The 27,241-nt window shown below is 38.8% G+C and overlaps 1 protein-coding gene across 3 annotated transcripts in view; it reads right to left on the bottom strand.

Moving 5' to 3' along the window:
- Positions 1-19,303: 19,303 nt before the first annotated feature.
- The window catches only part of LANCL1 (LanC like glutathione S-transferase 1), a 44,072-nt gene continuing 36,134 nt past the window's right edge, over positions 19,304-27,241 (bottom strand). For all 3 annotated transcript variants that reach the window (XM_060152178.1, XM_060152177.1, XM_060152179.1), the window contains 4 exons: positions 26,242-26,424; positions 24,167-24,343; positions 23,009-23,081; positions 19,304-22,403 (listed from right to left, as the gene is read on the bottom strand). In XM_060152178.1, coding sequence (XP_060008161.1) covers positions 22,327-22,403; positions 23,009-23,081; positions 24,167-24,343; positions 26,242-26,424 — 510 coding nt within the window. In that variant the 3' untranslated portion in view covers positions 19,304-22,326. The remainder of the gene's footprint in view (positions 22,404-23,008; positions 23,082-24,166; positions 24,344-26,241; positions 26,425-27,241) is intronic.

Here is a 27,241-nt window from a genome sequence, read left to right as displayed (position 1 = left end):
ACTTAATTGTACATTCCTATCATATTTGAGAGTTCTGATGCTACATGTTCTCACTAAAACTTGAAAAAAAGATTAGGCTTTAAAAATATATGTTAATCTGAATGGAATAAATTAATATCCTTACTTTAATTAGCATTTTAATTATTAATGAGGTTGAATATTGCTACTGATAAGCTTATTGGCCATTTAGAGTTACCTGTTGTGAACTGCCTGTATATAACCTTTGCCCATTTTATGACTAGGTTTTTTGTCTTTTTCTTATTCATTTGAATGAGCTCTTTATTCTGAATACAGATAATTTTTATATGGTTTGTAAATATGCTTTCTCTGTAATATATCTTTTTATTTATATGTTGTTATATACAGGTTTTAAATTTTAAAGTTGTCAATTTTATTAATCTTTTCTTTTAGGGCTTGTGCTTTTTGTTTAAGAAATCATTCTAAAGAAATTTTTTCCTAATCCAAGTTCTTTAAGGTATTTTCCCATATTGTCTTCCATATTTCTGTGTTTTTGAGTATGACGTAAAGTAGTGACTTTTTTTTAACATAGGAATAATAAAATGTCTCAAGGCTGTGTATTGAACAGTTCTTCTTTTCCCCTACTGGTTTGTAACACTTCCTATAAACAGCGTGTCCATATACCTGATAATCTGTTTCTGGAGTTTCTACTGTGCCCTTTTGGTCTATTTCTCTATGCCTGTGCTAAAATCTCAAGGGACAGTCACTATAGTTGCACAATAACCATGCAACACAGAAGGATGATTTTCCCACTGAGTCCATTTTGGAGAAATATCACATTCAAGTATGTTGATGGTTATGTTTAAATTAAAATACATTTAGTGCTAATTGTATGATCAATAGAAGAAACCAAGCACCTCCTTATTCCCTCCAGTTCTCTCATTTTTATATTGTGAAGAAGAAATTAGACTCTCGGCTATAAGATCTCTTTCTCTACATTCAAGCTTTTCAAAGAGTTCTTAGCATGCTTGAAGTTCACTGCTGATGAACAGCTTGGAATCAGGCTATTAATATTCACAGAACAGGCCTATGCTAAGTGACATGATTGTAAAATATTCTGGAAACCAACCTTGTAGCACTTTCTGGTGGCATTAAGTGTTTCCAATAAAATCCCATTAAAGAAGGGAAATTAGTGTCACTAGTATCAACTTTGTATATTTCATCTTCTCACTATAATTTTATTTAAAAATGAATCTAGTGTACATAAACCTTTCTGTCTTTAAAAGTTGATCACATTTTCTTTATTTAATTTTTTGCCTTTTTTTTTTTTTTTTTACTACTTAGGAGTTTTACACCCACTGTTGGATAACTTTACATTAAAGATACTTACACATATACTTCACTATGAATTTTAACAATTAAGCAGTTTCTACTAGCTTCCCCCTGAGAAAGATGAACATTTAAGTACACATTTACCTTCTCATTTCCTAGAATTTGTTGATGTAATCTGGAATTGTAGACCCAGAGCATTATTTTTTTGATTATGAATCTTCTTCAAAAAACATTTTGATATTAACAATAATTATTTGCCTAATTCTAAAACTCATTTAAAATTTTGTCTTCCTCTTACTCAAATTATTTTTCGTTATTGATCTATTTTAGTTTACTTTTTAAAACAGCTTTAACAGGCTTAACTGGTATACAAGAGACTGAATGTGTTTAAAGTGTACAATTTGTTTATATGCATATATCTACCTATATCTGTATCTGTGACACCATCACCTCAATCAATTTAATAAACACATCCATCACACCTAAGTTTCTTCATGCCCCCTCAAATCTTTATTAGGATTTGAACGGCTCATGTCCTTGAATGAAAATTTCAAAACAAGATTTCTAGCAATTTTACATAACCATACAGCCTTAACATGTGGGTTATAGAAAGTTCATGGATCCCCATTCAAGGTAGACTCCAGTAACAACCTGGAGATTCAGGCAAGATCAGGATTCTTCCCACAGTTACTGCTCGCTCTGTGTCTTCTCATTCCATTTCATCTTCTGATTGAGGGAATTTTAATGAAAACGTCAGGGACAGGAGAAAATTCAATATTTTCTTCTGGTTGGCTTCCTCCATGACTGTGATAAATAGTGACCAGTGTTGCTTCCCCCCAGTTGCTATATTTCCCATGGAATTTACTCAGAATGTCATGTTTTTGGTGGGACTTCCCCAAGAGGTCATACATGTCATTCATATAGTAAAGAAATGCCTCAGATGTTTCCAGGTTTGGGTAAAGCTGTTGTCAAACTGGATTATGGGTGTCAGAACTTGGATAGACCTGGCAGAAATGTTTAATGAATACTTTTTGAATAAATAATACATGAGTTCCAAGTAGAGGAGGGGAAGAGGGCTAAACCACATCCTAGGGTTTCCTACACTGAGAAAACGCCAGCTCATGAGAAATCCTCAATTCACCTTTGCTGCTTTCCTTGTTGATGGGTTTCTGACTTTAGTGTTTTCTTAATTAATTTCATAATGGTTTTATAGTCAACAGTTGCAGGGTTTTTCTTTAATTAAAATATAAATATCAGTTTATTTAGTAAATATTGCAAATCAAATAAGTAACTCATAATAGGAATTAATATGTACCCAGAATGGTTTAAATGTTTTTAAAATTTAGTGCTCTTAGTAACTAAATTTAATGACAAACGTTTCTAAAAGTCTGAGGGTCTCTTTGAAATCATTAATACTTAACATTTTGCATGGAATTCTTTGGATGCGCATGTTTTCTTTTCAATTGGAGCTTTTGAGGCAGTGCAAAGTTCTCTTTGAAATTCAGTATGGTTGCATTTAATTGAAGGCTATTGTAGAATATAATGGGGCTTAAGCTGGTATTTGTGTAATTAGTCCTGAAACACATCTTGTTAATTGTGTGAAGGATTCAAAGGGAAAGGGACAAAGCTTCAGCTATGGTATTAAAATGAACACCAGCAGAATATTTCTGAACTCTCTTCTCTGAGTCTTTTTATTCTCCATTCCCAGAGATTATGTGAACAATATTCTTTTCTCCTAAGCAGCTCAGAATAAAATGAATGAGGGAAAAAGTCCAAGAAAATGATTCTGGGAAATGTTCATAGCAATAAGACATCTGGAACCAGGAAGACTTTCCAACTAGAAATCTAGATGGCTCAAAAATATAGTGTTTTATCTTAAGCACTCTTCAGTGTGGAGGCTATTAAGTGCCAGATCTCACTGGAATATCTTTTGAAAGCTGTCACCTATTTTTTCATTGTTTTAACAAATGTAATGGTAATGTAATTGCAGAATTTGTAACATTTTGTACTTGCCCTGGCAAGTTTGAGTATGAGTTTTATCAGCAGATATACCAGTTTATTTTTGTTTTTCTCTCTTCTTTCTTGTAACTCTTGCTCAGACAGATTTTAAACGGCAGAAACTATAAATAATTGACAGGAATGAGTGTCTAGGGTGTGTGTGGCACAGCTGTAGGCTGCAGATGCAAACTTGGGTCTTGATGATACTGCATGGCCACTCTTGCTAGAGTACTGAGAAATGCTCCGACCATACATACAATTTATTAGTCTCTAGGGATTTGTTTCTGGATCCCTCTGGATCCCCCTGGTCTTTTACTTTGTCAGATCTATGTGAGTTTTGATGGCTCCTTTTACTCTTTTAAGATTTGATGCAGGTGAAAAGGACCTGCTTCTATTTTCCTTTTGCCTAGGTCTTTATGAGGCTTTGTAGCTTACCTTTAATTGCTAGAGAAGGAGGTAAGGAAACATACAGACAAACCAGAGCAATATCCTTAACTCCCCAAACAGAACTGGCCTGAACCTTAAGTTTTCCTTCATCTGGTTCTACCAGGCCTTGTCTGACATCCAAAGTGGGATGGGGGACACTTCCAGGCCCCATTTACCGTACCAGCCAGCTGCAAGGGAGAGAGAGGAGAGATAGAACACTGTATAAAGGAGAATTCCAGGAGGAACACAGGTCTACTACAAAGTGTTTGCTCTGGTGCCTTTCCACCAAATCTTCATGATTCACGGGTTCATGTATATGTGTCTTATGACTCCATTTTGCCCAAGGCTTATATCTAAGCTTCTGCTCCTGGGGAGAAGGGTGGAGGAGGGGAGAATGGGATGTCAGTGTTGATCCTTGGAGGGTCACTTTTATTGCTGTTTCAACAGTCCAGGCTGTGTACTTGAATATGCAATGCAGAACGCATATCAAGCATATTGTCTGTAATTTAATTTTAAATACTTTAAAACAGAGAATATGATATGTACGTATATAGTTTATTTTAATATGTTCCCTAGGAGCAGGAATGCTCCTTACATCGGTGATTCTTTAGCATTCGAAACTCCAAAGAGTGTGGACTCCAAAGACAGTAAGTCCTTCAAATGTTGCTCTCTGAATCCACGTTAGAGAGTTCATTAACTTGCATGAGGGGAGTTAGAGATGCGTTTTCTTTTTTTTTTTTTTTTTGCGGTACGCGGGCCTCTCACTGCTGTGGCCTCTCCCGTTGCGGAGCACAGGCTCCGGACGCACAGGCTCAGCAGCCATGGCTCACGGGCCCAGCCGCTCCGTGGCATGTGGGATCCTCCCAGACCGGGGCACGAACCCGTGTCCCCTGCATCGGCAGGCGGACTCTCAACCACTGTCCCACCAGGGAAGCCCTAGAGATGCGTTTTCAATGGTGAATTGAGTGGTGTTAAAGATATGTGGTTTGGCTGGAAATATAGAACAGGCATCTCTAGAAAGGGATTTATAAATATGGAAAAATCAACAATTCCACACCCTTTGGAAGGTGCTCTATTCCAAGGACTGAGTTTTTGCTGGTTCCTACAACTTAACCAGGAATTCAGTTGTTGGCCCTGATCACAAAGTTGATGATCCTTCCTCTAGAGCATCACTGTATCTGCCTTGGGACACCGTTTTGTGCAAGGTGCTCATTCGTGTGCCTAAAGTCCAGTGAGCTGGACTCCACAAAGCTTCCCAGAACAGGCTGTATGCCTGTACGGATGCTTTTGTGACTGCTCATCAATTGGTGCATGTATGAATGACAGAATTCTGTCTGAGATTTGCTTCTTAGGTAATATTCCAACCTAGTAGCCAGGTTACCAGGAGATTTGGCTCTCACCTCTCTCTTTCACTGTTAGACTGACATCTACCGAAAGGACCAACCAATTGTGAATCTTAAATTGGCTTTTGTTTTCCTAATTTTCTTTTTTTATTGAGGAGTAATTTACTTAAAGTGCACAATGAATTTTTACTACCACCTAGATCGAGTTATAGAATACTCTCGACATCTCAGAAGGCCTCCTTATGCCTCCTTGGAAAGCCATTTTGAATGATTTTCAGGTAAAGCTGATTTTCAAGATTTGTTGTCAAGTTTTCTATCTGGTCTCAAATCCTTTGAATTCAAAGGCTCATGAAACTGCTATAGCAGCAGGGATTGGTAATTTCTTGCCATGACTCCAAGGAAGGTAGAAAAGAAGCAGAATGTGAAAGGCATAAACAGAAAGATAGTGGGATAAACATAGAATAAGCACTGCTCAGCTTTTCTTTCTCCTCACTCCTTCCAGAAAGGATAAAGAGCTAGCTGTCTGTGCCTTTAACATCATGCTCTAAAAGGAAGGAAGGAAGGAAGGAAGGAGGGAGGGAGGGAGGGAGGGAAGGAAGGAAGGAAGGAAGGAAGGAAGGAAGGAAGGAAGGAAGAGAAAAAGAAAGAAAGAAAATTCACGGAGCGCTCACCAGGAGCCTGGGGGCCAGGCATCGTACATTATCTTGTCGAACACTTACAACTGCCCTATGAAGTGGAAGTCCGTGTCATTGTCCCCATTTTGCATTTGGGGAATCTGAAGTCCCAGAAATGTTAAGCAGTTTGTCCCAAATCACACAACTTGTAAGTATTGGAACCAGGATTGAAATCTTTTCTGCCATTATACCAATCTTCTGCTAGAAATGTAAATGTTATTCCAATGCCAATAGTTCATCTCTAAAATAAAAGATAGACTTATCATTGGTGAAATGACTTGATTGGCATAAGTCTTTCTATAGTCAATAGCATGGGTTCACAGTTTATAGCGAACTAGGCAGATAGGAAGAGGGAGAAAACAAAAGTAATGGCAATTAGTATTGTTTTCTTTTATTCCATATTCACCTGCCTGTATTTTATTTCTTTATTTATTTATTTATTTAGGCTGCGTTGGGTCTTCATTGCTTCACGTGGGCTTTCTCTAGTTGTGGCAAGCAGGGGCCACTCTTCATTGAGGTGCGTGGGCTTCTCATTGCGGTGGCTTCTCTTGTTGCGGAGCATGGGTTCTAGGCACGTGGGCTTCAGTAGTTGTAACACGTGGGCTCAGTAGTTGTGGCACATGGGCTCAATAGTTGTGGCTCCCAGGCTCTAGAGCGCAGGCTCAGTAGTTGTAGCGCAGGGGCCCACTTGCTCCACGGCATGTGGGATCTTCTTGGACCAGAGCTTGAACCATGTCCCCTGAGTTGGCGGGCGGATTCTTAACCACTGTGCCAACCAGGGAAGTCCCTGTTTTCTTTATATATATTTGAGGGCAATATATGAACTTACAAAGAGAAGCTGTTTCATGTCAGCACTGAATCAACTATAACTATAGAAGAAGGTTCCTAGTAACCCCAGAACAATGTCATTTGCGGTTTTTTGAGATTTTGGGATTTTTCCTGCTATTAGGAATTCCAAGAGGTATCTACACAGGGAAGTAAAAGGAGAGAGCTGAACCAATTATCTAAAGATACAAATACATATTTATGTGAACTATATAAAATTGTAGTTTTTTGTAGGTCCAAACCAGTAGTTATCGTCAAAGTAATGTGATTCATCTGAATAATACTGCAATGGAGGAAAAACTGTGATTTGTGTAGTAACTGTCTTCAAAGAGAAATTAGGTATTATTCTTAAACTCTAACCTTATACTGTCTCTATAAACAGAGCCAGAGTCAATTTGCCCAAACTTTGCATCCCAATCTGGAGAAACACCCTTTAACTCTAAAAATGCACCCAGTGTTCTCTCTCAGGAAGACTTCATAGTTTATTTTTGAAGGGTGATGATCTTAAGCATGTCAAAACAAAGAGATGGCCTCTGTCATGTTGCAGAACAGCTGCACAATTGGTTTGCTGGACCCTGGATGTCCCTCAGGATGAGTATGGCATGTGGTGCTTCTACTTAAGGAAGCTTCTCTCAGTGATAAGGCAGCATGGGCTTCGCCAGTGAGAAAGTGCCAGGCCTTAAAATGGGAGCAAGGGGACTTAGGGACTAAAATAAAACTAAACCAAATGGTGGAAACACGCTCAACTCCTTAATTTATCTGATTAGAGCCAACAGGCGCCACCGTGTAGAACATTTGCTCCCATCCCAAATGACATTAAAGCAGCAGTGGAACTATTTCTAGGCTTGGCGCCAGATTGATGGGGGATGAACTAACAGTGGATTTGGTTTCAGCCTGGAGTCATTGTGAAATGGCGACAGACTGCAGTCACTGCAAAAGTCTGTGGGCATCAAGTGTTCCCTGGAGCACATACCTGCCTGGAGGAATTCCGCAGCCCCTAAGGAACATTCCTCTAACTCCAATCTCAACCCAACTCCAACTCCTACCCTATATTACTCTGCTTTATTCTCTTAATACAGCTGCATGGTGGCTTAGACTTTAGAGTTTTGCAAAGAGTTCGGTTACTAGGCTAGTTTGGTATATACTAGGCTAGCTTAATATTTAATTGTCCTTTAAAATTGCACTATGTTGTGTAAAGGGTACAAAAAGGGGCAAAGCTGTCTTTTACTCTTCTGGGATAGTAGTTACCAGTAAGAGGAAAACGTAGAAGATTTTGTTCTAGGGAATGTATAGAAATCCTGACAACCCTCCTCTGACCTTCAAAGTACTAAAATCAGTACTTTGTACACCTCCACCCCCAATCAATCTGCCACTAGCTGTGTGTCCTTGAGTTGCTTAACCTCTTTGGGACTGACTGTTCACACATTTGCAAAAGGAAATGTTCAAAAATCTCTAAGGATTTTGAAAGTGCTAACATGCTATGAGTGTAAATATAAAAGTATCTTTAAAGATTAAAGGTTTTGTATAGTGAATTGTTACTGTATAAAAATCTTTCCCAAATTAGTCCTTTCCAAGTCTGCTGTTAGGTGACTAATCAATATCATCAACTCCATTTTACAGAAGTGGGGGTTATTTTTCTAATAATTTAATTGAAATGTTTATTGAGCACCTGTGCTAGGTACAGAAGCTTATCCAGGTTTGTTGGAACTGGATCTTCTATGATTTGGGGGACCCACTTTACAAAAAGGCAATTATAAATACAAACTTAGGTGCAAAAGTGAATATTTAATTAGAGTGAGAAAAGAAATCATAACAAGTTACTGAAGCTTAGAGATTTAAGCCCCTTTCTTCTGAGCTCTCTATAGGCAATTTACCAGAATTGCTTACATAGAAATGCTTCTGAATGAAACCTGGCTTTCCCCCTGACCTAGGTCGGACATTCAACAGCTCCCAGCAACTCTTAGTGCTCAGTGGGGCCTGTGCCAGTGAGCAACTCTGAAGTTTAATCTTCATGAAGCTTCAAAGTAGATCTGCCTCTAGTTCTTTAGGGAATCAAGAAACAAAGGGTAGAGTTCCCAGCCTCAAGATAATTGCAGTGGGTTGTAGCCATCAGACCTTCCAAGAAAAGAGCTATCTAGTGTTATTGATGTAACTGGATCAGTTCCACAGGCCAGCGAGAGGATGCAAATGATGGCAGTCATTTATTTTATTTAAAAATTTGATTTTGAAATAAATGTAGACTCATAGGAAAATTGTAAAAATAGTATGCAGAGCCCCCCATATAGTCTTCATCCGCCTCACCTTAATATTGAACCTTACAATATACAATTATTGACCCCGGAAATTAACGCTCTTACAATACTATTAACTAAAGTACAGACTTTCCTTAAAATTTACCTGTTTTTCACCAGATTTTCACCGCTAGTCTATTTCTGTTTTAGGATGCAGTTCAGGATCCCACACATTTAGTTGTCCTGTCCCTTTAGTCTCTTCCTATTTGTGACAGTCCTTCAGTCTCTCCTTTACTTTCATGACCTTGACACTTTTGAAGAGTACTGCTCAGGTATTTTGTAGAATGTTCTCAATGTGTGTTGTCTGATGTTTTCTCATAATAAGATTGAGGTTATATATATTTATTTTTGGCAAGAATACTACAAAAGTGATGTGCTCCTGGGTCATCCTCCAATACAGGCAATACCTCATTTTATTGTGCTTTCGCTTTATTGTGATTTGCAGAGAGCGAATTTTTTACAAATTGAAGGTTTGTGGCAACCCTGCATCAAGCAAGTCTATTGGTGCCATTTTTCCAACAGCATTTGCTCACTTCTATTGGTAATCCTCACAATATTTCACACTTTTAAGTTTTACTATTATCATTGCTATGGTGATCTGTGGTCAGTGAACTTGGATGTTACTACTATGACTTGCTGAAGGCTCAGATGGCGGTTAGCATTTTTCAGCAATACAGTGTTTTTTAATTAAGGTACGTACATTGTTTTTTTAGACCCAATGCTACTGCACTTAATAGACTCGAGTATGGTGTAAACATAACTTTTATATGTACCGGAAAACCAAAAAAGTCGTGCGATTTGCTTTTTTGTGATATTCACCTTATTGCAGTGGCCTGGAACCAAACCCAAAATATCTCCGAATTATACCTGTACTATTATTTTCTTGCTAAATTGTTTCAGCATGTGGCCCTTAGGAGCTGCGGCTCCTGTGTCATGTCAACATTCCTCAACCTTTTTTCAAGCATTTCTTTGCTTCGTGGCACCAAAAGACGTTCCAGGCTCCTCTTGTATTTCCCCTCCCCCGACCCTGGAATCAATCACTTCCACAAGAAGCCCAATATCAGGTTTTTTTGATTAGTATGTTCTTCTTTTTGTTCTTAAAGTCCTGGGTCTTGGATAGGCTGTTTCCTAAAGCAGCGCACATATATGCATTATCAGTCACTAAGAGTGGGCCTATGTATTCCTTTTCTAAGCTGTGATTGTAAAAGAACCTGGAATGTGACTTCTGACCACACTATCTAAAGCCAGGTGTGTTAGCCTCCACAGGGACTTCCTCACAAGACTCTTAAGGCAGTTACTAAAAATAATAGGTCATCCTTTACATTTTCCTTCCCTCATCTCCCATGTCCAGCTGGCTGCCACCCATCATTCTTACAAGTCCATCCCTTCTGCTCAACCTCACTGCTGCTTCTTGGGTCCCAGTCCTTCCCTGGGGCTTCCCTGGGAGCCTCCTAATGATCTTACTGCCTCCAGCCTTTCCTTTCTACCACTCATCTTCCATGTGGGCATAAAGCATCTTTCCATTAGCAAATCCAGCCTTTTCTTTCACTATACTGAAGATGAAAGAGGATGGTTTTTCTGAAACTTTCACTGGTGATATGGCCCCCTAATACTGATGGCAGTGGTTTTCAAACTTTAGTGTAAATCAGAATCAGCTGGAGGGCTTGTTAAACTATAGATTGATAGGTTCCACCCCCTAGATTTCAGAGTTAGTCGGCCTGTGATGGGGTCCGACAATGTGCACTTCCAGCAGATTCCCAGGTGATGCCGGTTCAGATAACCACTGGCCGACAAGGTAATATCCAAGCTGCGTAACAAGAAACCCAAGACCCTTTCACAGTTACATCCTTGGACTTACCTCCCACCTTACCCTCTCCTTAAACATGCCATTCCTTTTCACATCTTTGCATGGCCCCTGAAGATCCGAATCCCCCTGCCTGGTCTGCCCATGCTTCCTTGTCTTCCATAATTCTCCACATTTTGCGACAACTATCCTGGCTTCCCTTTCTGCAGTTGTCCTTATTCCTCCAGCCTCAGAAGGACTGTCTCTCTTCTGCAGTCTGATGGTACTTGATAATATTTACTGTGAGAATTACAACTTAGTGTTGGATTTGGTTGTTTACTTTTTTTTTTTTTTTTTTTTTGCGGTACGCGGGCCTCTCACTGCTATGGCCTCTCCCGTTGCGGAGCACAGGCTCCAGACGCGCAGGCTCAGCGGCCATGGCTCATGGGCCCAGCCACTCCATGGCATGTGGGATCTTCCTGGACCGGGGCACGAACCCGCGTCCCCTGCATCGGCAGGCGGACTCTCACACTGCGCCACCAGGGAAGCCCTGTTTACTCATTTGATTCTCCCAGTAGTTTATGAGTTCTCTAAAGGCAGGACAGTGCCAAAGTCAGCTCTTACTCTCTAGCACTCAGCTCTCACAGCATTAGCATAGACTAGGCACTGAATAAATGTTGTTGAATGAAACACAACCTTTTCAAGGATGGTATTATGCTGTTTACAATAAAGAAGGTGATAAAGAGTTTATAAGAACACTTCAAGATTTATTACTGCTACATTACAGGTGAAAAGGGTATTGTAAATAAGAGAGTACCCTAAGATATAGAATTAGCTAAATGACTTAGGATCTCATCAGTTCTTTAAAACAGGTAATGAGAATCAGTCTAGGCTGGGCTACATGGCACGAGTGAAACAGAGATTTGGCAATTCTTCTGTGATCAGGACGGGTAATTTAGCCTTCATATCTGACCAGGCTGTTAATTAGCTAAGAAATTGCCAATCCTGCTTTGCGTCCTGTTTTTGCTTAGTCCTCTTAACTGCATCATAACCCGTCTACTTAACTATAGAAACAGAGTTCTTAACCAACCCTTGGTGGTCGTTAAATAGATTTGGTGGTCTAAAAACATGGATGGAAAACAATCACGTATTAATTTTCGCTAAGTTCTAGCTGAAATTAAGCATTTCCCTCAGTTGTTAATGTAGGCAACAAACACAGTTGTGTTTGCACTACCTGAGGCTTTATCATTGATAGAAATCACCCATATTTTTATATTACATGATAGCAGTTATTTCTATTCATCAGTGCTTTAATATTACATTAGTTTTTAGATGAATCACCAGATTTTGCTATTAGATGTCCTAATAAAGAAGCACATGTACTACATCCTATTTAAAATGACTTTGTTATCTGTATTTCAATGTAGTTGATTTCCTTTGTAATCCTACATATCAAAATATTACTTACATATTTAAAACAAAAACCTTATGTATTTTTTTTTAAATTTTTTTATTTATTTATTTTATTTATTTATTTTTGGATGTGTTGGGTCTTCGTTTCTGTGCGAGGGCTTTCTCCAGTTGCGGCGAGCGGGGGCCACTCCTCATCGCGGTGCGCGGGCCTCTCACTGTCGCGGCCTCTCTTGTTGCGGAGCACAAGCTCCAGACACGCAGGCTCAGTAGTTGTGGCTCACGGGCCTAGTTGCTCCGGGGCATGTGGGATCTTCCCAGACCAGGGCTCGAACCCGTGTCCCCTGCATTGACAGGCAGATTCTCAACCACTGCGCCACCAGGGAAGCCCAACCTTATGTATTTTATTTTATATATTTAAAATGTTATTCTGAGAAGGAATCCATAGCTTTCAAGAGACTGTGAAAGGTGTCCATGACACCAGAAGGGTTAATGCCCCCGTTGTAGAAGGTAAGGTTAGGATTGAATTCTGTTGACATTTACTTTGCGGCATCAATTTGGTAGGAGAATTTTTAAAAAGCAGCAAAAAAAAATTCAGGTACACTCTGGATGCTCACGTTTCCATTCAAGGACTTCATAAAAGAATAGAACAGTTAATGAGTTGTAGCAGAACGTTTTCTTCTATTAGTGTGTACAAACTGCAAGTGAAACATTCTTTGATTTCTTGGGCCACATGCTCACAGTGCAGTAACAGATTAATTTCTAATATGTCTCATCTCATTATAGACCTGTGTAATCGTCTCTTTCAATTTAAATTGAGCTTCAGGGAAGATTAAATGCTTAGGTATTTATTCCAGTTTGTATAAATTTTCTGGACCCATACAAATTAAACTTCCTCTGTCTAAATGACCCTCATCATTCTAATTTAACTAGATAGAGCTTATTTCCTTTTGACAGAGCTTGTCATGTTGAATCTTATCCATGGAGATGAACGGCATGTCAAATAGGTAATAAGTATTCCAGATGTTGCCTTGTCACTTTCCAGCAAAGTTATTAACAAGAGTCAGTTGCTTCCTGCCTTTCTTTATCTTCTAATATTGCTGAGAATATAAACTTCCTTTCTCCCCATTAAGATATGGTAATTTAAAAGTATAGTAACTAGGCTGCTGCAGAGGAAGTTGATTTTTATAAAATTACCTATCTGTTGTGCATGGTACATCAGGGACTCTTAGGGCAATTTGAGGCTTGGTGGGACTGTGGGTGGGAGAGAGCATCAAGAAATCCATTTCATTTACTTTTGGCTGAGAATAAGCCAATAAAATAGGAATAGCTACCATAACATCCAGTGGATTAGAATAGACCTGTCCTAGTTAAAGTGAGGCAGGATGCCTGAAGGACTCTTACTCCACCTTGTACCTTATACCTCTGCCCTGTCCCTGTGGCAGCCCTGACAGACATCTAAGTAATGACCACCAAAGAAGTCCTTCCGTAGGATTTCATGTATCTGCCCTCAAGGCACTGAAAGGAAGGTGTGGTTAGAGTGTGGAGAGAAGAACACTGGAGGCTGGAAGGGGATAGGAGCCTGGAAAGAGAGTCAGAGGCCAAAAGATAGAAGGCCTGATTCCCAGCCACAATGCTAGATAGAGACAGGCCTTCTAAGGCTCACTAGAAAGGTCTAACTTTCTTAGGTATAAGCAAGTTAGACATTCAGAGCTAAGAAAAGCCTAGTAATACAAATGATAATTATAATAATTTTTTAGTGTCATGGCTTCATCAGTCTCTTTTGGGTTTGATGAATTTTAAGTGAATTTTCCTTCAATTAAAAAAAATGCAATACTTCTGGCTCCCTTTTACCTTGCCCTCTCTCCTTTTAAGTAAAATCATGGAAAGACCTTTATATTTCTTAAAGTATAAGAGTATGGCTTAATACTACTCTCAAGAAAGAAGAGTGATCCAGGTAACTAGTGAAGTGAAATAAAGTCTGATCTTCAGAGTCTCAACCGGCATCATAACCCACATTTATATAATCTTAAATATACAGGCTTGCACTCTCTTCATGTCTCACGATTTTGGCTCTGGTTAACGATAACTTAATATCCAATTTAAACTGCTTTGAACTTTGAAGTGCAAGAAATTTACCATTAAGGCCATGTTTGTTTTAAAGTTAATACTTGCAGCATTTCCAAGATGCCTGAAATACTGTGTAGATTTTTTGACGTAGACACCATTTCCTCAAATGTCAAGAAAAAAATTCTGGCTGCAAGTATTTTCTCCCACCCATCATCTCCATTAATTTTTTAAGTTCATTAACAGTTGAAATTATTAAACTGAGCTCTACTGACATCTGCTGGACAAAATCTTGTTTTTCATTATATTATCAACTCATTGATACTCAGGTTTTACTAACTAGACTGTTACTATTAAATCAATCTAGCAAAGCTGTACTAAACAAACCAGAAAACAGAACTAAGTTAAACGTAAGATCATTAATCAGAATGTAATAAATCTAAGAAAAGGCTTCTAAGTCCATTTCTCTCGCTGGTCGAGCCATATTCAGTTTGGTAAACATGCACTTTCTGAGTGCCCTCTATGTGTCACCCTCTTTATATGCACAGTGGGTTGAGTACCTGGACAGGGCCCTTTGCAAGGAGTGGAGGGTCTGGTGGGGGAAGACATATATCTAAACAGGTTATTTCAGAAAGTGTTCTATCCAGAGTGCTTCCTCTTTCAGCAGCAAGACAATCATGGGGTTTGTTTGTTCCAAGAACATCTTTGTGGAGGGGATCAACCAGAGCAGTATCATTTTGCCCATTAGGTAATAACACAGTACCTTGGGCCTAGGTATTTTTCATGGGCCTACAGATAGGTGTGTGTGTTCTAAAATACAAGGAAACAGAAAACTGAAACCACTAAATTTTAAATTAAATGTCTACAGTATAATGTTAACCTCATTATTTTTAAATTTAATTTTTCTCAAACTTGACTGTGATCAGAATCACCTGGGGTTGTTAAAGCAGATTGCTTTCTATATCAGCATATCTGACTTAAGTTGGTCTTTGTTGGGTCCTAGAATTTGCATTTCTAACAAGTTCCAGGTTATGCTAATTAACATTGCTGGGCCAGAGACTGCACTTTGGAAACCAACAGTCTGAGAATGTTAATTCACACTTTTTGACTTGAGCACCCTGGTAGTTAGTAACATCATTAACTGAATTAGGAAACTCAGCAGAAGGGTCAACTTGAAGAAATGACAGGTAGAAAGATGATAAATTTGGCTTTTTCAAGGAAACGGAAGAAAAGACCATCAAAGCCAGAGCTACAGAGGTTCTTTTAACATATTTCAATAATGTGTGAATGAAAGTAATTTTTAACTGGGCAGGCGAGAACTGGTGAAAGATAAAACATGCTGTCCATTCACTGAAATAAGTGGTAGAAAATGCATTGGTTATGTGTGAATGAAACATTTTTAACTGGGCAGGTGAGAACTGGTGAAAGATAAAATAAAACATGCTGTCCATTCACTGAAATAAGTGGTAGAAAATACATTGGTTATGTGAGTCATCTAATCTTGGATCAATTCCTCATATAGAACATGCAGGGAAGACGATTATGTGAACAAGAGTATCTGACCAGACTCACTTGTATAAGCCTTTCAGTTTAGGAGTTGAGAACTAATGGGTTTTTCCTGTTTCTAATGATGTTTCTAAGCTTCCTGGTTGAGCCCTGTTCTTATGCACTGAAGTATCCCTGTATAGATGACCTCTGTGGCACTACAGACCCACATCACTTCATGAAATTCTCATTTAGGAAACATGGCAAATGACAGATGATGGCAAGTAAGGGTAGATGACGCCTCTGGTGTACATTTACTACTCAGAACACGCTAAGAAAAAAAATGGAGAAAGGAATGTGATTGATCTGCTTTTCTATTCAAACACCTTTAACAGTTGGCTGGCTAATCATGGCTCCTTCTAAATTCTAAACAAGGGCAGAAGGGTCTAATTTTCCTCATACAAGCATTGATTCCAGATGACTCAAATTAATTATTTAGTCTAGATTATCTTCCACATGATTCTCATATTACCAGAAGGTTATGACTCTTTGGATTGAAAGATTCCAAATCCTTGGCAATTTTTCCATTAAAATTATAAACACATATTTGTTCCAAGTCCATTTCTTTCACTTGCTACAGTCACTATCACAGAAAACTGATCACCTCAAGACTGTACTCCTTGCCTTGACATTATTTGGAATCGTGTCACATCAGAAATCAGACTCCAATCATTCCAGCTCTTTCACGCTCTTGCTACTAGTGCATGTGCTCTTTGATCACAAACGTCAGTTCTCTCAACTCATCAGCCAACTCCTGAATTTACTTCCTTCTTCTGTACTGAGTCGGGATTCCATGGTGCATTATCTAGTCCCGTGGTACTCAAAGGCTCTGTGGCCAGCAGCATGGGCATCTTCTGGGAGCTTGTTAGAAATGCAGACTCCTAGGTCCCATCACACTGGAATTTTAGAATCATTTTAACAAGATTCCCAATGATTTGTATGCGTAGATGGTGGTGAAGCCCTGACCGCAATGTTTCTTTATACAAGTTTACGTGATTCTCACACACTATCTTCCCCCTTTGATTACTCACTAAAAGCCAGTCCTGATGAGGTTCCGAATTGCATTGCAATCACTTGTTTATATCTATCTCCCGATTTCAACAGTCTTTTGTTTGAGTCTTTGGCTGAAAGCATGCATCACCTTATCTTCCTAATCCTAGCTAAATGATGTACCTATCATATTCTAGCAGTACAATTAACATTGTTTGGATTAAAGTTCTTCAAGTCAATTGCTACGTCATGAACCATTTACAAAGGTGCGATATATCACAGATGGATGAACTATCTCTTCAAAAATATTTGCATTTTTACAGGATTCCTAAAGGAAATGGATTTAACCTAAATCATTAACTAACCTAATGCTGGGAGTTTTTGAGAAGTCGTTCAACTAAGCGGAAGCAATTTTGGGGGCAAGTGACTTTTTGTTCTCAGATTTCCCTCCGCCTTGCTCGTCACCAAGGTGGTCCACATGAAAGAACTCTTGAGTGCTTCTGCACTGCCTGAGTGGCTTTTAAGTGCCTTCTCTCTGAAGGAGTACTGAACTCCAGTATCTACAAATACAGCCAGAAAACATGGGTCACAGGAGAGACTTGGATGTACTTGAAAGTTGTGGAACAAGGGAAAGACTAGCTGGGGAGTTAACTGGGGAGTTAACGGGAATATTAGAAAACATTTCCTTGTAATTGCTTGTCTCTTTACCTGTCTTCTTCACCAGACTCTGAGCTGTCAGAGTGGGGATGTATATCTTATGCACACAGAATCCCATGCCAGGCGTCTCGCATGCAACATACACATTCATTGAATTTGGGGGATAAAATGGTTTTAAAGCATTGCTCATGGCATTATTAAATAAAATGGCATGTCTGCAGCATATAAACAGTGCCAGCACTTCGGATTATAATACCAGCAAGGGGGTGATGTTAATTCCTGAATGCCATATCCTCAGAGAACAATCAATATTAACCATCAACTTTCACCGTGAGCCATATCAGGGTTTTTCCGGTTGCAAATACCTTTCTCAATATCCCAGCTCCATTAGAGAAGAGATATTAGGTAACTGTGACACTACTTTATAAACTGATTTATCAAGAGTCCTGCCTTTCCCTGCACAATGACTAAGTGCCTTACAGAACGTTAGCTGCAGATGTAACGTCACCATGGTTGTAATTTGCATGTGGATGAAGAGTTAACATAATGTAGAAATGTGAAATTAAACTGGCTGACTATCAGCGGCAGTCCTGCTACCATCCATTCATCTGTCCTCGTTATTTCACCTCTTGGCTGACTGTGTTTGCCGCTTGCTTTCATTACTCACAGAACTGTCAAGAAGTCCCAGAGGATGTGCTAGCACACGGCTTCTAGAAAATAGTGTTTGGAAAGCTTACATAATGGGACCAATGAAGCCAACACGCTCTCCACTGTAAAAAAGCCCAGTGTTCTCTTGCCTCGTTAATTGACCCTCAGCTTCAGAAGTAAGAGGGCGAATTTGAATGGGAAACACAATGCGAAAGCAAATTATCAGGGGACTGACTTGTAGATTTTTCTCACTTTAAATGATGCTTATAAGAGTAGAGAATACATGAGGCTTTATAATGACACTGAATCCACAGTGGGAACTGTCTTGAGAAAGAAGAAATGACACAACAATTATTATTCTATTCAGAGACTATGAGAAGCAGGGAGGCAAAGGCCTTTTCTAATGCAAAGTTTAGGAAAAAATAAACTACTATAGGTAAGTCGCAGGAGATGAATTACTTCTTCAAGTTTTGTTTGCTCATGAGGTTACAACTGTGGTGCAACTTAAAGTGCTTGTCATTATTTTTCTTCTGGTAGAAGATGAGCCAGGGAATGGTAAACCTGAGAGCAGAGCTAGCTGTCCTTACCAATTGAAATGTAATCTTGTGGAGAGTTAGGGAGAATGCTCCAAGCATCACTTTGGGGTTTCTGGGTGGCCTCTACAAAGCACTGTCCTCTCCACACCCCCTTCACATCTAAAGATGTGATGCCATCATCTATACCTTTACTCAAAGGAGCAAAATAAAATTAACTGTGCATTTATCCTTAGTGTTGTGAGTCATTCAAACCATTGACAAGGGGAATGAAAGGCATTTTAATCATATGTACCAGGGGGCAAAATGTAATGTGGGGATGGAAACAAGTATTTTATAATTTGGCAAATTTTGGTGTGCTAAGTGACACTGAATAGCTGTGTCATGAAAAGAAGTAGTACACTCATGCCAGGTGATTCAGCAGAACTCCTTTCCAACATCTGCACATACACTTTATAATTATGCCCCATTTAATCTCCCCCTCTAGTCAAAGTTCCTTTCAGAACTGGTCAGCAGGGAAATCGATTTCTAGAATGAGACCTTTAGTTACTAACCTCAGAGTGGATTCTCGTATGTATGAGCTGGTTGATATACTGCTTTGCTTGAAGCCTAGTAGATTCTTCCTAATTCTATAATGATCAGATTTTTAAATATTTTCCTCTAATAAATTTTTACCTTCATGAAGTACTTCAAATCTTGTTTGACCCAACAAAGAAGAAAAAGTCAGGGACAAACCCTAGGGAATGAGCGCATAAAGAAAAAGCCATTGAAGAAATATATTTCTTAAGTTTAAACCAAAGCAAACAAGAAGCACATGACAATATATGGTCCTAATAAAATTTTATTGAGAACCAGTTAAGTCAAATCCTTTACGGAACACAGAAATACATACAATTCCAGCCCTTTCCAATAAATGGCAGTATAACATTGGCGTAGGATCCCTGAATATCCTACTTTGTTTTGTACCTGTAGGAGAGAAACAGTTCTTCTACAGCTTAACAATACAGAAGTGGGGTGCTCTGACCTATTTAGGGGGAGCAGCGGTGAAGTCAGAATTGAGTATGGATAACAAAGGGTTATAGATGAGTTCAAGTAGCCAAAGGAGTAGATGAATTAATGTTTACTCTTCACGTTTTGTATTTCAAACTCAGTCAAGAGAAGGCAGGGCATTATAAGATTAGACACCAATTAACCTGAGGACTTATGAGCAAAGTATACCTCTCAAGTTATGCGGCGAAGTTGTAATAAGAGAGAAAACGGCCGCTTTTACCTAAAACTCTACCTACCGTGAAGGCTTTTGATGCCAAATAATTGGAAGTGACATCAAAGATGAAAGAGGGTCAAACGACTCTAAGGATTAAAGACTGACTTCTTGATGGGACCAATAGGACTGATGTAAATAACTGATCGTGACGTTCACAGAAACACACGACAGGATAAATGAATACGGCTTGACAAGGTTTTAAGGTTTCACTACCTAGTCTTTACATGGAGATAAAAGATATTTCTGAGTTTTCTGGGAAGCAATTTTGCGCAGTTTTTCGTCTAGTCCTGTTTTCTAACAAAAAGAAAAATATCTGAGGGAAAAATGATGTAACAGAAATAGAACTGAAATGATGCGTCTTCCTTTCAAAACTAAGAAACTAGTGTAAAAATTTCAGTTTCTACCATGGTGTTAGGGTATTAGTCTAAGTTTTATAGCCTTTGCCCAGAGTTTAAAATCCTATCAAACGTTCTGAGCTCTTAAACATAAATAAAACAAACAATGGCACAAATATAAAATCCTGCCAGTTTAATAATTTACAAAGCTAAAGTAAACAATGGAAACTGAATTGTGTTTGCATTGATAAATTTGTTAAGGGATGGCAGTAGCTAAACAGCGATCCAAATAGGAATAAGAATCTTATTCAAAATGTTCTTCTCCCTGCCTTGATGTCTTCCTGGGGTTAAATTAATTAAGATGTTTGCTGAAGCACTGTGATCAGTCTCCTCTGGTTAAGAGAAAGTGTTTTGTTCTTTTTCCCTTGGTTAGTAACTATAGTAGCTAAAAGTGCAGGTACAGTATAGTAAGACATTTAAACCAAACGGGGTCTATTCTTTCAAGCTGGACACCCATCCAAAGGCAGGTTAGCTTTCCTGTGGATGCTGACACTGTTCATGTGAAATGTTCACGAGAAAGGCACAGCTTGCACACAGCTTGCCAGCAACACTTCAAAATCTGAGAGGCACAAGGTTGTCCCTGACTAGCATGAGTCACAGAGGAATAAGCTAATCCTGGGAACTGAGCAGTGGGCTGTGTTTTAGATCCTACTGTCAGTAGCCTTTAAAGGGTCAGGCAATTGCCAATAATATTAGCTATTTTGGTGCTAAATGGAAAAGAATAGGGGATTGCTATCCACAGGAACCAACATATACTCAGTGGGGATTTGGTTCAAAGTTCCAATAAAAATAGCATGTTTTTGTGACCGAGAAAGCTGTGAAATAGGCACATTAAAAATTCTTAGAGCCTGTTTTCTTAAAAGCTGCAAAATGTTTCAAAATCAGTCAAAATACATAGAAAAGACAAAACAAGCCTGGGAAAGTCAGCAATGGAAGGAGGAGGAATGGGAGCTGATGAGTCAAAACACTTGTACAGAATTTGAAGCACCAGGGATTCCTCACCTACCTTATCAGTACCCGATCCTGAGGGCTCAGAAATGGATGAGTGTTAAAGCCTAGGCTATGCAAAGGGACAAAAGCCATTTGTTCTAAGAATAATCACTGGATAATACCTTCTCAGGAACCAGCATTTCTATGGAAAGCTTAGCGATTTTGCAATATAGCAGCCCTCCCCCCCTTTTTAAACAAGTAGAATGCTCTACTATTTAGTGAAAAGATCAACATCTAGATAGATAGGAAGGAAAATATCTTATGGCTTGTACCAAGCAGCCAACGCTTTATAAAGCATAGTCATTGCAAAGTAAGTAAAACACAAATCAGAATTTAGAAGGTCAGTCAGAAAGGGTGGACTCAAAGCCTAGGTCATAATATATTTACACACAGAAATCTCATTTCCCGATCTTACACTAATCCCAAAGAAGAAACAAACATACATAAGTAGTTCCAAAACATACTAGCTTATTTGGAGAAAACAAACTTTTTGTTAGCTTATCTTGAAATAACTTTCAAATCAGAATTTTCATATAATGACCATCACATTTCAGAAGTTTTCGATAAAGATGTTGGATTATAGAGCCTGGATGCTCTACTAACAAAAAGAGGCAAATTTGAAAGTAGTATGTTTATCTCTAGTTTAAATAAGCATTGTGAATTTGAAAAAGGGTGTTTAGGTCCCTAGCCCAGTTGGCAACTCTTGCAATTTTTGCCCTGGAAGCATATAGTTATATTTTTGTCCCCTTTCATAATCAACCACTTAGAGAAAAGCAAAGTCATAAAACTGTCATAAAAAAAAAATACTAAAGGGAAGAGGTGGAGGTCAATATCCAGCGATAAGCATGTATTTATCTACATTTAGTTTTTTTAAACATTTTTAGAACTGTAACAGTTATATTCATAAGCTTTAGTAAGAATACGACTGCCTCCAAGTTCTGAAATATATGCATATATGCCCTCAAAATACTGTACATATATCACCTGTCCTCCCTTTAGGATAAACTGAAGTTAATTTAGATTTCCCTGGATATTTTAAAATAAAAGTAAATAATAAAAAAGGAACTGAATTAAAGACATATTCTGAAAAAAAAAATCAACTAAATCAAGTACACAGTTTGACTCTATTGTTGCTTTAGCCCAGGTATGATATACAGAAAGGCTCATGCAGTGAGTTGCACTGGGGGGACTTTCCTCTTACAGTTCAAATGCAGGAAACCTGGCTTTCTTGGGCACTAGGAGGTCAGCCAAGAAATAAATTGTTCCAGCCATTCCTGAAGGAAAAGAAAGAGGCACAAGTTATTACACCAAATGATGATGTATTATAGACTGGCTTCATTTTGTAGCATAAACGACATTATGATATTAACTTAAATGATTTAAATGAAGTGGGCACCTGTTTATATATGTTGCAGCTTGTTAGACAAGATCACGAGTGAGAGGCTCAGCCTCTTTACCCAGGTGGAAGACAGGAGGGAAAGCGGAGCCAGACAAGTTCAAGGCATGGCCCTGCCAGTTACCATATGTGAGCTCCTTCACCGTGGCCCCATTTACCTGTCTGAGCCTCAGGAACCTCATCTGTGACATGAGGAATAATGTAGATTTTTGCTGCGATGATTTATGATAACATCTGCAAAATGCCCAGCATGTGCCTGGCTCCATAAACAGTAGTCACCATAACTACTATTATTGGGTCCATGGTGGTCCATAAAAGAACTGATTTTTAATACTGAGTTATTGTATTAGGAAATAAAGAAGCAGTTTAAGAAATAACTATGAAATTAATTTGTTGACAAAACTCAAATTAAGATACATTAATTACTAAGCAGAGAAGCAGATGCTGATATTATAAGGCAAGTAAGTAACGTGTGAAAAATACCTTCAAAGAGGGAGAAGGGGGTGTCTGGTGTTCTGCATCCGTGTTCTCCATAATCTAAGCACCATTCAGCGAACTGAAAATGAGACCAAGTTAAATTACTGAAGTGATTTCTTCTAGAGACCCCTAAAAGTTGACAGAGATTGTCTCTAACATTTACTCTGGAAAGTCAAAAACTATCTTCAAGGCAGAGAAAGGGGCTGATGCAGAGAAATGGACGGTCTAAAAGAGAGTACGAATGAAGCATGGGAGGAATTTAATGAGCTGTCTGAGCCGTCTCCAAGGTTATCAGAGAAGAAAGAAAGGAACAAAACCACCTTACATCTCCCAGCACTCTTCCAACCCCACCACAAATGCTGCTGAGTAGATTTATGTCCTTTAAAAAGAAAAAAAAGCTAATTCAACTGAATAGCTTTTTAAATTTTTATTTTTTGATTAAAAATTTTTTTCTTCCACAGCAAAACATTTAATGACACATGGGTAGTCCAAAGTTCTAAATAACCAACTAAGGCAGTCCTGTTTATAGAACTGCCCCACCAATGCCCTCTTCTCTCATTTTCTTTTCCCTTTTAAAAATTTTTTATTGGAGTATGGTTGCTTTACAATGTCGTGTTAGCCTCCACTGCACAACAAAATGAATCAGCCACACACATACAGATATCCCCTCCCTTTTGGACTTCCCTCCCATTTAGGTTACCACAGTGCATTAGGTAGAGTTCCCTGTGCTATACAGCATGTTCCCATCAGTTGTCTATTTTATACATAGTATCAATAATGTATATGTGTCAATTCCAGTCTCCCAATTCCTCCCACCCCCCCTTCCCCCCTTGGTACCCATACATTTGTTCTCTACGTCTGTGTCTCTATTTCTGCCTTGCAAATACGATCGTCTGTACCATTTTTCTAGATTCCACATATATGCGTTATTATATGATATTTGCTTTTCTCTTTCTGACTTACTTCACTCTGTATGACACTCTCTAGGTCCATCCACATCTCTACAAATGACCAACTGAATAGCTTTTGAAGGTTTTTCTTAAACTGTGTTTGTTCTATAGACTTATGGTTTAAAAAAATAAATGAATTAAATCAGATTAACTAGAGACACTTCTACAGCCTCCTGTGCAAAGGTGCGTTCTGTTCAGCGGTTCTGACTCCTACCTTACAGGCCCTGTACAGGTACTTCGCGTCCTGCGTGAGGTTGTACAGCGACAGGAAGGCGTAGGCATTCCCTGCAGCGCCGTGGCACAGCCCATACCCCTTCTTCAGCAAGCCATACTGCCAGATCACATCAGCACACTGATAGGCATCATTGAGATACCGTTCCTCTTTGAACACCTGCAGAGTCAGGGGACATAGTTTTATTACAAGGGATAGAAAAGAAACCTCCACTGACCTTCCTTCCTGATAGGAGAGAAAGGGAGACAGGGTAAGGGAGGAGATAGGGAGGTGCCTCGGCAAGAAAGGGTAGGAATACAGAGACAGAGAGATGTGTTTTATCGGTGGGGACAAATTACAAGAATTCACTAGGTTTTTTTTGTTTTTAAATACATAACTGGGCATGACCTTGTCTGCATGGTGTAAGTTTTATATGTATGTATGTTTGCGTATGCGGGTGTTATTGGTGAAGTAGCCTTATTTACTTGCAACTTGCTGTTATCGTTAGTCAATTTCCAAAGAATAAACACTGTCTTTTCTGTAACAATGATACCCTTCACTACTAGAAAGTTTCTTTATACATTGGAGAAGAAACTGTTTATCAAACTGATTACAAAAACTGATTTGATTATAAAACACTATACTTTTCAGAAAAATAGATACATCTTAACAATCTATTGTGGCCTCCTATATCTTGATCAAAGGTTTAAAAATATTATTATTATTATTATTTTTGGCCACACTGCATGGCTTGTGGCATCTTAGTTCCCTGACCAGGGATGGAACCTGTGCCCCCTAGAGTGGAAGGATGGAGTCCCAACCACTGGACCGCTTGGGAATTCCTGACATTTTTAATATCTGATTGCAGTAGAGAAGTAGAATAAGACAGTTTAAAAGTTTGTGCATTATATTTAACTTCCTGAAGGCAAAATCTGATATACTAAACGCTTACTTCGACCATGAGATGCCAGTCCCTATTTAGAGTCTATAGATTTGTAATTTGTAGAACGGGCACCAATGAACATAGATATCTTGGTTTACTTCCATTTTTTGCCCTCAAAGAAAAACCTTTTCTTCTTCGATTATGGCTCTGTCATAGCATGCTTTTTAGAAGTGATATTTGAATTTTTAAAATTATGGTAAAATACAGATATAAAAGTTATCATCTTAATCATTTAAAGTGGACCATTCAGTGGTATTAATTACATTCCCAATGTTGTATAACCATCACCATTATCTATTGCCAAAATTTTTTCAACATTCCAAACAGAAACTTCGTACCCATTAAGCAATAATTCTCACCCTCCCAGCCCCTAGTAACTTTTATTCTACTCTCTATGAATTTGCCTGTTCTAGATACCTCATGTTAACCATCACATCATATAAGTGGAATCCTACAGTATTTGTCCTTTTGGATATGGCTTACTTCGCTTGGCATAATGTTTACAAGGTTCATGCATGTTGTAGTATGGATCAGAAGTTAATTCTTTTTTATGGCTAAATAATATTCCATTGTATGTATCCACCATATTTTGTCCATCCATTCATCTGTTGATGGACACTTGGATTGTTTCTACTTTCTGGCTACTGTGAATAATGCTGCTGTGGAACACTGCTGTACAAGTATCTGTTTGAAACCTTGTTTCTACTTCTTTTGGGTATATATACCTAGGAGTGGAATTGCTGGATCATATGTTAATTGTGTTTCATTTTTTGAGGAACCGCCAAACTGCTTTCTACAGTAGCTTTACCATTTTACATCCCACCAGCAATGCCCAAGGAGATTCTTTCTATTTTTAATTGAGCTCCTGGGATATTTATCTTGGCTCTGCCACTGATGCTAATCTTGGCTCCTCTACCTGTCCGTGAAGCAGTCCCCTGTTCTATGAAATAATGTGTGCTGTGGTACAGATGGATACTGTGAAAATTAATTATAATCCATACAGCAAAGTGATTTTAGGTCCAACAAATGGTTTGTCTACATATTGTTCAAGAATTATACAGAAAACTAATTTAAGTTATAGAATTTTATATTACGTTTTCCAATTTATTTCTAAAAACGAGAAAATTCACGGTACCTTATAGGCCTGAATGAGCATGTAGATTACCCCAGGAGAACCGTGGCACCAATGGACTAGCAGATCCCGAGTATCGTCCACACAAGGAGGGTAATTGCCGGAAGGGAATTTCAGCTGGCAGACATAGTCTACACTGGGCTTGACCAAACTATGTAACTTCCCATGGCTCACTTGAAGGCTGGGCTAAAAACAAGAAAGGGAATTATCAGTTCTGCGGAAACAAACAGACCTTCCTAAGGCTCAGGGATGAGTTTTAAATAAGAAGGAAAACATGACCGAAATGAACTGAAAGTCATTAAGAGGTTCTGGATTCCATCCAATTTTTTTACCTATTGGTCCAAACTAAAATTGGGCTATCAGTTAATACTTGGAGCCTTATGTACGTATTATTTTTCGATATTTATTGTTATCTATATACATATGAATAATTTTCCAAAGCCAATGCTTAAGAATGTGAGTGTATGAGAAGTTTCCTAAGGTTCTGATACCTTAAATACACTTTAAAGACCACAAAGAGATGCATTAGACAAACCAGGCACAACTTGCATTTAGAGAAGTGATAGGTGATATTTCCAATAGGAGAGGATGCTAACAAGTTGGGAGACCTGGGATCTAGATCCCGCGTTGGTGTGACTCTAGATTAAGCCTTTCTGCAAAAGATCTGGGACTGATACTTACGAAGGATTATTTTGATACAACAATGTATGGATTTATAGGACTCGTTGCCATATGGCATATGAGCCTTCATTTTTGATACAAGTTTTAGTTTCTCTTTTTGGTCCTGGTCTTAATTCAATGCACCTCACACTTCTTTAAACAACAAATTCAGTCTTGTCTTTGCCAGGCAGGGGGCGAGCACCTGGGATGAGAGGGAGGCAGTGCTGTGAAGCACAGGCAGAGGCGGCAGGGAATGAGGAGATACCGACCATAAGGCGCTCACAGATACCGAACACGCAACGAAGTTCTTTAGGGCACATTTAGATTTCACTTTACCCAAAGA

This window comes from Lagenorhynchus albirostris, chromosome 6, assembly GCF_949774975.1.
Source record: "Lagenorhynchus albirostris chromosome 6, mLagAlb1.1, whole genome shotgun sequence".
Taxonomy (NCBI): Eukaryota; Metazoa; Chordata; class Mammalia; order Artiodactyla; family Delphinidae; genus Lagenorhynchus; species Lagenorhynchus albirostris.
Note: the sequence above shows the minus strand (reverse complement) of the source record. Positions and strands in the feature narration are given on the sequence as shown.